This window comes from Dama dama, chromosome 10 (genome assembly GCF_033118175.1).
Source record: "Dama dama isolate Ldn47 chromosome 10, ASM3311817v1, whole genome shotgun sequence".
NCBI classification, from domain to species: domain Eukaryota; kingdom Metazoa; phylum Chordata; class Mammalia; order Artiodactyla; family Cervidae; genus Dama; species Dama dama.
In genome coordinates this window covers 38,267,646-38,277,917 of record NC_083690.1, presented here as the reverse complement: position 1 = coordinate 38,277,917, position 10,272 = coordinate 38,267,646, and the positions used below count along the sequence as shown (strand labels likewise).

The 10,272-nt window shown below is 65.0% G+C and overlaps 1 protein-coding gene across 1 annotated transcript; it reads left to right on the top strand.

The window, feature by feature from the left end:
• The first annotated feature begins 2,597 nt into the window (after positions 1–2,597).
• Positions 2,598–9,657, top strand: BRI3 (brain protein I3). The gene is made up of 3 exons (XM_061153760.1): positions 2,598–2,884; positions 3,372–3,474; positions 9,251–9,657. The coding sequence occupies exons 1-3, from the start codon at positions 2,746–2,748 to the stop codon at positions 9,381–9,383; spliced, it is 375 nt and encodes a 124-aa protein (XP_061009743.1). The 5' UTR covers positions 2,598–2,745; the 3' UTR covers positions 9,384–9,657.
• Positions 9,658–10,272: the final 615 nt, after the last annotated feature.

Genomic DNA, 10,272 nt, shown 5'->3' with positions numbered 1-10,272 from the left:
AGCTGCTCAGATGTGCATGCCTTCCTTTGGTCAGCGTGTCTTCATGGTATGTGAGTTTCAAGTGTTGCTGGGCTCCTTCACCTCCTTACCTGTCCACCTTCGGGGCTCCCTTGTTTTTTTTGGATACCTTTAAAATATATATTTATCTGGCTGTGCCAGGTCTTAGTTGCAGCATGTGGGATCTAGTTTCCTGATGCGGGATTGAACCTGGGCCCCCTGCATTGGGAGTGCAGTGTCTTCTCTGCTGGCTTCTCTCAATCCACATCCAGGCCCTGGCACCACCTGAGCCAGAAACCTGAGCATCCGGAGTCTCCCGTATCCACTCTGGAAGCTGCCAGGTCTTAACAGGCTGTCCACCTCTCTCACACCTTGACTCTCCTCCCGTCTCCCCAGCTGTCCCTTCCTCACTGACTCCCCAGCCTCCTTTCACTCCACCACCGCCAGTCATTTTCCTAACAGTAAACCTGATGCTCCTGCTGCCCCTTTTCGGCTCCCAGCAGTTGGGCCTCCCCCTGGGGCTCTGGCCAGGTCAGGCGACTTGGTGTCTCAGCAGGTAGTGGCTGCTGCTCTCTGGATCCCAGTTCACTCTTCCAGGCATGCTCGCCCCCAGGCTTTCCTTGCAGGTGAGGCAGCCAGGGCCCCTGGGCACCTCTAAATGACCGCTCAAGCCTCACTGCACTGCCTTTGTGAGCTTACTGTCTGGCTGTTTCTCTTCTGCGTCCCTGACCAGTTATCTTTCTCCCTTGCCATCTGTGCTGGGATGGGGAGGCAGAGCTGGGAGAGCAGGTCACCCCTGGCTCAGCCAGGAGTGATGGGGAGAGGGGCCTGCTTGTTGGGAAACCCCACGTTCTCTCATTCACAGATATGGGTTTCCAAGCTCCAGCGGAGTCACCGCTGGGGGTAGAAATCTGTTACAGGAAGAGAAGGGAGCCAAAGGCTATGGTTCTGTGGAGTTTGATCTGTAAACAGAGACATTGGAAGAAAGGAAAATGAACCCTGAAATTGGAGGGACATCTGCCAACTTAGCTGGAGTCTGATAGGAAAGGCTTCCGGGGGGGGGGCAGGGGAAGGATGCCCCCCATCTTGTGTCCACAGCTGACCAGTATTACGGGGCCTGCCTGGAGCCCACTTTTTCTCTCTTCTTGGCGAGGCTTGGGGTTGACCCTCAGTTTTCCCTGGGGCATGGCAGGGGCTGTTGGTTTCCCTGCTGTCACCCTATGTCTGGTTACAGCTCAAACTCCTGGGAAGGCATGGCCTCCCTAGACCTCTGCTGGCCGGAAGTCCCTGGCCACTCAAGTCCAGCCTCCAATCTGGACTGGGCACCCCCACCCCATGCCAGCCAGGCCCCCATCTGGCCCCCTTGTCCCTCTCCACAGGCTTGTTGGGAGGACCGCAGTTGAGCAGTACTGGGATAAGACAGGTGTGGATAGGGTCCCAGGAGCTACACTCCTGATAAAGAATCACGATACTGTCTTATGAAAAGTTAAAAATGAGGTGGGGTCTGAGAGTTGTCCCTGAGCTAGATCAAGGTGCCGGTCAGGTGAGAAAGGCTTCGAAACCCCAAATGCTGCAGAAGGCGGGGAATGGGTGCGGGGGGCCGGGGGGGGGGGGGGCACGGTGTGGCCACAGCGCGCACGTCTGTCAAATTCAAGTTGAGTACCAAACTATTAAGCGCTGGTGTGCGACAGGCCCAGTGCTTCCGTGAGGTCGTGCGGCCGCGCGGCCTTGGCGGTCCCGTTTAGGTCCCTCCTCTCCTCTGAGCTGTCTCCGGACTGTGGACCGGGGGTCACTACTTCCCGGGTTGCTGGGAAGGCTGTGAACCCAGGAAGAGCAGGGGGCAGCGTCCGCCGTCCCCAACAGGGCAGTATCTGTGATCAGAGGCCACAACCCCATACATGACCGGCCTTGTCAAAAGAAAACCGAGGCGCTGGGCGCGAGCAGGCCCGGCTCGCCGCAGCTTCCACTGACCCTGAGCGCTGCCCGACCCCGACCCGAGTTGCTCCGGAGGCTGAGTCCCCGGCCCTCCGCCCCTGACGGCGACGACCAGGGGGCGGCCCGGAGACCCGAGTCGCCGGGCCCGTCCTCCGGGACGGGTGGGTTCGGGTCACCGGACGCCTGGCGGGCCTGGGGTCTCCGTTCTCCGAGATCAGGATCTGGCGCTGGGAGGGCGCTGCCGACAGGCCTTATAAGGTCATGGCGCTGGCGCGGCGCCTCTGGGAGTCGTGCGTGTGCGTGTGTCGGGGGGTCTCCTCGGGGTGTGAGGCCCGAGGCCGCGGACGTGGAGTGGGGGCGCCCAGCGGGGAGGCGCGCGGGGTGTTCGTCGACAAGGCGGCCGAAGAGAGCGCGGCCCCTTTAAGCGCCGCCGGCCCCGTCCCCTGCGTCTCTTCCCGCCCCCTCGCCCCTGGGGGACGCCCAGCGAGGGGTGCGCGGGGTCTCGGTAGACGAGCGGCCCGCGGGGCGGCCGAGGGAGGGCGCGGCCCCTTTAAACGCCGCCGGCCCCGCCCCCCGCGCCTCCCCCCGCCCCCGCGGGAGCCGCGCCACGTGACCCGGGTCTTGTGACCGGCGGGGGAGGCGCGGGGGGAAGCCCGCGGCGCCCGCCTCCAGGGGCCCAGCCCCGCCGCTGCCGCCGCCGCCCGCGAGCCGCGGGTCCTGCCGCCGGGCTTCCGCACGTCCGAGTGAGCCGCAGCCGGGGGCGAGTCCGAGCGGGAGCGGGAGCCAAGCCGGGCGCGGGGGGCGCCGCCCGCCATGGACCACAAGCCCCTGCTGCAGGAGCGGCCGCCCGCCTACAACCTGGAGGCCGGCCAGGGCGAGTTCGCGTGCGCCCCGCACGGCTACGGCGCCATCGCCGCCGCCCCGCCGCCGCCCTACCCCTACCTCGTCACAGGTGCGCTGGGGCCGGGCCCGGGGCGCGGGCCGGGGGCCCGGGAGCGAACTTCGGGCGGAGTTCCGCCGCGACCTTTAACCCCGAAACCAACTTTTCTCCGGACGTGGTGGCGGCGGGGGGCGCGGTCGAGGGGAGACCCCGGGGTCCGGCGCGCGCAGGGGGTCGGGGACGGCGCCGCCCCGGGAAGAGGAAGTCGGGCCCCCGAATCTGGGCACCGCCCGAGCGCCCTGAGCCCACCTGCGGGGTCGCTCGCGCCCGGTTCGCCCTTCCTAGGAGGCACATCCATCTCTCTGCAGGTTTAACTTTATTAAGGAGACGCTGTCCACAAGTTAACGCTTAATTAAAGCTCATAGTGGGTACTTAGTGGACGCAGCTGTCGTACTGATTTTGAAAAGGATGCATTTGGGGGGGAGGGGGAGGGCAGGAGAAGTGGACCTCAGACCCTCTTTCCTCCCTGCCGTCTTCTCATGTGTCTTCCTGCCCACAGGGATACCCACCCACCACCCCAGGGTCTACAACATCCACAGTCGGAATGTCACCCGGTACCCTGCCAATTCCATCGTCGTGGTCGGAGGCTGCCCAGTCTGCAGGTATGTCCCAGGCCTGGGGGCTCCAGAAGCCACTAAGGACACGCTCAGAGCCTCATAAAGGCAGGATCTGGGGGAGACATGGTCAGTCTCCGGCGAAGCTGCTGACCTGCGCCGTGGGAGAGCGCGCGCCCGGTGGTCCTTGGGTCCATACAGGGTTCATGTGGCAGAGGGGGCTGGGTGTGCGTCCCCCTCCCCCCGTTGCTGTGCTTTTGGGGCCATTGAGCACCATGGGGATGGGATGCAGAAATGTCAGCAGTTGGACTGACCGCCTGCTGTCCCTGGTTCTGGGACTTGCAAGTTGGCTCAGCAGTTGCTTCTGGAAGGTGGCCAGAGGTTCCCTTTTCCCCGGGAAGGGTCCTGTTTGGAGAGATGGGCAGGAGGGCCCAGACTCAGGTGACCAGTGTCTTGGAGGAGCTGGAGGGCTGGGGGTGACGGGCAAGGGCCGCTCCATCCACATCCGGCTGGCAGCTGCACAAGGACAGGGACGCGGAGGTTCTTTGTTTGGGTGGGAGCAGTGTTTCATGTTCTCAAAGTCCAGCCGCCAGCATCTTTTGTTTTTATAGGGTCTGAGATGTAGCTAGTAGATGCTTGTCCTGAGGGTTCAAATTCTCTGCCCTTTGGTGGATTCCAGTGCATGGGTGGTTCAGAAAGTCAGGGCAGACTTGGCCAGAACCGGCTTTTCCGTCTGCCAGGGGGCAGCCTGTGGGGGTGAGGGTGCGGAAGTTGGAGTTGGTGAGATGGAATTGAGAAACTCTGGTTTCCTTAGTTTCAAAAGTGTATCAGGCAGGCCCTGAGCAGCGTCCAAGGGAAGTTAATAGTTTGAGTCTTGGGCATCAGCCGTGTGGGGAGGACTGGAGGGCCGAGGAAGAAGGACGTGGGGGCAGAACCGGACCCCCCGGAGCCAGCCACGTGCTTGCTGAGGGGGTGGTGGGCAGTGGAGAGCCCTCTGGGCTGCGGTGGCCGGGGGACCCCAAATGGCAGACTTGAAAGAGGTGTGTCTTCTGACACAGCTGGTGACAGGCTGGCCTTTGGAGAACGTGAAGGGGGAAGGGAGACAACTGGCCGCCTCCAGAGCCGCTCCCTGCCCCGGGCACCCGTGGGCGGCAGAGCCGATCGGTTGGAGGCACGTGGATGGGCTTGGAGCGGGGAGGCGTGGCCCGGGAGGCTGGTCACATGCCGTGGGGCAGGGCAAGGGTCAAGGCTGGTCCTGGGCGAGAGGGCCATCGGGGGAAGTGGCACAGCGGGGTGGGGAGAGGGAACCGCCACGCTTGGCTTCCAGACGGGTCCTGGGCGCCCAGGTCCGTGGGCGCGGCTCAGCTGGGCGACTCCAGGGGCTTGTTTTGGGCATGAGCGGTCTCGAGCCATCTCCTGGTCAAAGGAGGGTGTCAGGCTGGCAGCCGCGGAGTCTGAGGAAGGCCCCCGGAGCGGAGCCCTCCAGCTGGGGTTTCGGCGTCCCGGTGCGGGGCCCAGCTGAGCCGGGCTCCCGTCCTGGCTGTGCCGGTGGGCCCAGGCCCCATCTGGGCAGGGGGACGCTGGTGGATGCTCTGCCGTCTGGCTGGCCCTGGATGGAGGAGAGGAGACCAGCAGCGGGTCCTGGGGGCCGAGATCCCCGGGCTCCTCAGGACGGAGCGATTCCCCCGGGGTGGGAGCCCGGCTCCCGCCCTCAGCCCCGTCCCTCTGCTCTTCTGGGGAGGGGTGTGGGCTCGGCGCTGGCGAAGGCTGGGGGCGGTGGGGGGGCCCTGCATCCGGAACAGGCTTCCTTCCTTGGGTTGGGGTCGCAGTCCTCCCGGCCTCTGGGCGGTGGGCGCAGCGAGAGGGGAGCACGTGTGCTGAAGACAAGTTTCAGGGCCCCGATCGGGCCTTACCCCCTCGCAGCCTCTGAGGTTCGTCCTCTGTGGCCCTGATGTCGCTGGAGGGCAGAGGGCAGCAGCTGGGCTTCTCTGTGGGCGGGGCCCAGGTGTGTCCAAGGAGCCTCTCAGCTGTCTGGGGAGTGGGTACCTCCAGGAGGCTGGGGAGGGTCCCCTGGGGACTGGCTGGCCTGCCTGGCGGCGGCAGCGGATCGAGAAACAGACAGCTTGTCCTGTGACCAAGCTTCCTTCCTTACCAGCCGGCCCGTCTGCCCGCCCAGCCCGTCTGCCCTGGGAGCCTGGCAGCCATCTGCAGGAGTCACACGTCCGTGATTCCCAGAGTGAGGCCAGTGCCACTGGGCCCTCTGCCACCATCGGAGCCCCCGTGGGTAGCCTGACCCTGTCTTCCCTTTTTAGCAGCAGCAAATGGGCGCGCGCGCTCCACCCCTGGCCGCTGTGGGCCGGGCACTGCCTGGCCCAGGCCTCGGCCCTGTCTGAGGCGGTCCTGCCCCGTTGCGGGGCCTATCCCAGGACGCGGGATGGGGAGGTGGGGCTGCAGGGGGCGGGCCTGTGCAGAGGGCCCTGGCTTGGTGTGGAGGCCGGAGGTGCGTCCAGGCCCAGGGTCCTGCTGGGCGCCGCCGGGTGTTGGTCCTGGGGTGACCAGGGGGATGCGGGGGCTCCGGGGTGGCCGGGGTCTTGGAAGCCGAGACGGGCGTGCAGGGGTCAGATGCTGTCCTCAGGCCAGGGCAGCGAGGGGGCCGGTGCCCCAGCCTCCCTTGCCTAGGGGGCATCCCCGGTCTGAGCCCAGCCCTGACCGCAGCGGGCAGGGTGCGCAGAGCTTCTGGGGCATCTAGCCCCATCCTGGGACATCCATCCTGGACTGAGCCTGGTGTCCCCTGATCCTCTGCGGGCCTCGGGCCTCGTGGGTCCCCCGTCCCCCTCCGGAGGCCCTGAGACCCACCCTCGGGGGAGGCCTGCTTGGAGTGGGGCCCTAGAACCCCGGGTGGGGCATGTGTGTCCTGAGGGGACGAGACGTGACCTGGTCTCTGAAGGGGGCTGCCAGTGCTTTGGGGCGCCCTGCCGTGTCCCCACCTGGCTACGGGCTCACGGCTCCTGGAGGAGGCGGAGTCCTCTGGCCCCTGCCCAGGAAGCTGGTCTGGTGCTGCTCCTGCCGCTGGGGCGCGGAGGGCGGGGGGCGCAGAGGGCGGAGGGCGGGGGGCGCGGAGGGCGGGGCCCTGGCCGGGTCTGGGCTGCTCGCAGCCCCACCAGGTTCTGGTCCAGCTTCCTGGGGAGGGGGCCCCACCTGGCCGAGCGCCCAGCTTCTCCGTGAGGTCAGAGGCAGCGAGATGCGTTTGTTTAGAGTTAGCTCCCTGATTTCTCCAGCTTCCGTATCTTCCTCACCCCCGTTGCAGAGGAACATGGACGGGGCCTTGCTCAGTTGGGGTTCAGAGCCAGTTGGTAAAGAGCTGAGCTGATGGGGGCTCCTGAGGGGCTTGGAGAAGGAGCGGCCAGGTTGCTCAGGAGGGGCTGGCAGGATGGGCGGGGGGCCCACAGGGACTGGGTGGTTTGTACTCTGGGCTTCTTGCCGCGTCGGGGTCGGCCTAGAGACCAGCCTGAGTTTTTCAGTGTAAAAGATTCTGGGTTTTTAAAAACAGTAAATCACAGCCACCCTGCTTTTGCGGCCCAGGCAGGCAGCACGCATCGTCAGAAGCGACCGTTTCTGCAGCAGGACGCACACGTTCCCGTGGAGTGGACACGTTAGGACTGTAAACGGCCGCATGGTAGTTGAGGTCACGGTGGCTGCCGGTTGAGTTTGTTACCAACTTTGTTAAAAAGTCCCGCTTTCAGAGCCCTTGGTGTTTGAGGCTGTAGCTCAGAGGTGTGGGCCCAGGGCACAGGTGAGGGTCGGAGGCCCCTGGTCCCTGGGGCCGTGGGGCCGGGTCAGGTCTGGTTGTGAGCCTCGCCTCTCTTCCTGCCCGAGGGGAGCGGCTCGACTCCTCCCGAGACCCGGGGTGGCCTGGCCGCCCTCTGCGGGGGGTGAGGCGGCTCATGCCATCAAACCCGGACTCCCACCAAGGGCCTGGGAAGGGTTGCCGCCCTGCTCCGGCTGGAGAGAGGGAAAGATCTGCACAGAAAAAGCCGCGGTCGGCGGGCTGAGGCGCGCGGGGTGGGCTGTCGGGCCTCGTGGGCTGGGGCGCGGTGTCTGCCCTCGGGCCGCCGAGGGCCCCACGAGAGCCCGCCCCTGTGTGGTGTAGACCGGGTCTGGGTCTGGGTGGGCAGTTAGGGGGGTGGGGCTGCTGCCGTTTGACCCCAGAGGCCAGGAGACGTGCCAGGGGGCTGCCCGTGTGGACGCGGCACCAGGCTGCGGGCCAGCCCTGCCCCTGCGCCAGGGGAGGTGGACGCCGCGAGGCTCCTCCAGCCTGGGTGCCCCTCAGCGCGCCCTCCCGACGAATCCTGGAGCCCCTGGGGGATGCATGGGGTTCTAGGCTGTGCCTCTTAGCAGTCTGGGCCTTCGGTGAGACGGCAGGGCGGCCAGCCTGGGTGGGGCTCGGGGAGTGTCTGTGGGTGACCCGGGGGGGAGCAGGCCTCTCCTGAAAGGTCTCAGCTGGTGTGGCTGACCCAGCCGGGAGGCCTGGGGCCCTTGTCCCCTGCTTCTCCCTTGGATGTTCTGACCGAGGGCTGTGCCCTGGGGTTTGGCCCCACGTAGAGAAGGTGGGGTAGGTGCCCCCTGGCCCCCCTCCAGTGGCCTGAGGGGCGTGGCCACCCACCGGCGCGTCCCATGCCAAGTGGGGCCCTGGCGGTGGCAGCGCCCCCCACTCCCTGCAGCCCCGTGCTTCCTCCGCGGGGGTCCTGCCTCCTGGGCTGCGGGCCTGGAGCCGGGCAGGTGCGGTCTGGGCGGGCCGGGGCTCAGAGGTGTGGTGACAGCCTAGCGCAGCCCCTTGGGGCAGGCCTGGCCTGCGGGCGGCTTTGCTGCCCAGCTTCTCGGACCTTTCCTGAACTCAGCTAGGGCCTCCAGGGGAGGGCCGAGAACCTCAGGGGTTCCCCGAGAACCCCCGTTTGACTTTCCGCAGTGTCACAGGGCTGCTGGGGCTTCAGGAAGATGGGGAGGGCGTGGGGTGGGGTGGGTCCCGGTTCTCCCGCAGCTCCGGGGTGGGAGGGAAGCGGTTCTGGGGCTGGGGGCTGGCGTCGGGGGTCTCACTTCAGCCGTGAGGGCGTGTGGCAGCTCCTCTACCCGCCTCAGGGGCCTTGGAAAAGGATTCTGGCCCTGGGCGGTGACCTCTTGGGGATGTGGTTGGGGGCTGGCCCCTCGCGGTTCGGGAGGTCTTAGACTGGGCATGTCGAGGGTTAATGTGACTTTTTCCAGGGAGGAGCTTTGAGATCAAACCTCCCAAGGTAAGTGACATGGTGTGAACCTGGGTGATCTCAGCCTTTCACTGAAACCTGCTGCCCCCTCCTCCCACCAGTAAAAACCCCACAGAATCCAAACTATCACTATTCTTGGAATTTTCCTCTAGGGAATGGAAAAATAAGTGTAAAACTTTCCAACTGTGGGAAAAAATACTGTAAAGTGACTTGGGTCTCGTGTTCTTGGCCATGTAAGTGTCTACAGGAACCGGCCGTGTTCTTGGCCATGTGAGTGTCTACAGGAACCGGCCGTGTTCTTGGCCATGTGAGTGTCTACAGGAACCGGCTGTGTTCTTGGCCATGTAAGTGTCTACAGGAACCGGTCTCTGCTGCCTGTTCTGAGCGCTGTGGCGCCGCCCTCTGCGCCTTTTCTCTGCAGCTGTCCCCGGCGTCCCCTCCACGAGCGGCGCCCGGCCCCGGAGGTGCCCAGGCCGCGGGCTTGGTTGCTGCAGAGGGTGGGGGCACCTCGGGGTGGCCTCAGGCCCGCGAGGGCCCTGACCCGCGTGCCCGCTCTGTCTCCGCAGGGTCGGGGTTCTGGAGGACTCGTTCACCTTCCTGGGCATCTTCTTGGCCATCGTCTTGTTCCCCTTTGGGTTCATCTGCTGTTTCGCCTTGAGGAAGCGAAGATGCCCCAACTGTGGAGCCAACTTCACTTAAAGGGAACACCACACCTGGCTTTCCCACACCCAGCTATCTTTTTCTAATGTAAATGTCGTGTACAATAGCTTTATTTGATGAAGCTTCAGGACTGTTTTGTAAAGTGAGGCGGGTGGACGGGGAGGGCGAGGGGCACGGGGTCGTAGTGAGGACACGGGCGGCTCTGCTCCCGGCTGAACGAAGCTTAATAAAGCGCTGCTTTTATTTTTCGCAGTCTTCAATTTGAGAAAGGTGAGAAATACTGTTTTAAATAAATGAGATCCATACCATTGTTTACCTGGTTTTGCTTCTTCAGTGTGTGCACGCTGTCACCAAGTTTTCTTACGGAAAACACACAGGCGCGCCTCTCTGGCCCTAACCCCCCCAACACCATGCAGTTCGGGCGACCTTCCCTTACACAGCTCCAAGAATGTGCCTGTTTTCCAAGTTTTTATTCTTAGAACGAAGCCTGATACCTTGACATTCGCAGAGCACGCACCCCATGCCCAGGATCCACGGCCCGGCCTCCGTCCTGTTGAGCAGGGCAGTGTGCGTGGCCTGGTGACCCCAGGACCCAAGACCCCTGCGCCGCAGCCTCACAGTCACACGACCCCCGGAGCGGGTGCGGGACCCCTGCCCCTTCCCCTGACTCGTGAGCCTCCAGAGCCTGCCCCCACGGTGGGAAGGAACCGGCCCCGGGACAGACCCGAGTGTCATCTTGGCTGGCGGACACGGCTGCTGCTGCAGGACAGCGGCCCCAGACCCGCCACCGAGGGGTCGCCCGCGTGGCCCACCAGCCGGGGGACAGGACCAGCCCCGGGAGCGCCACGCCCCACACTGTTTACCTGCCCTCAGTGGTTCTCGTGCTTAGAGAAGAAGGACATCACGGCAGAACCGAAAGCTGTCACCA

Bases quoted from the DNA above. Each gene is read 5' to 3' on its own strand.
- BRI3 (XM_061153760.1), top strand. From the start codon at position 2,746: ATGGACCACAAGCCCCTGCTGCAGGAGCGGCCGCCCGCCTACAACCTG. The intron at 2,885-3,371 runs GTGCGCTGGGGC...TCCTGCCCACAG, and splicing joins CTACCCCTACCTCGTCACAG to GGATACCCACCCACCACCCC. The intron at 3,475-9,250 runs GTATGTCCCAGG...CTGTCTCCGCAG, and splicing joins GGAGGCTGCCCAGTCTGCAG to GGTCGGGGTTCTGGAGGACT.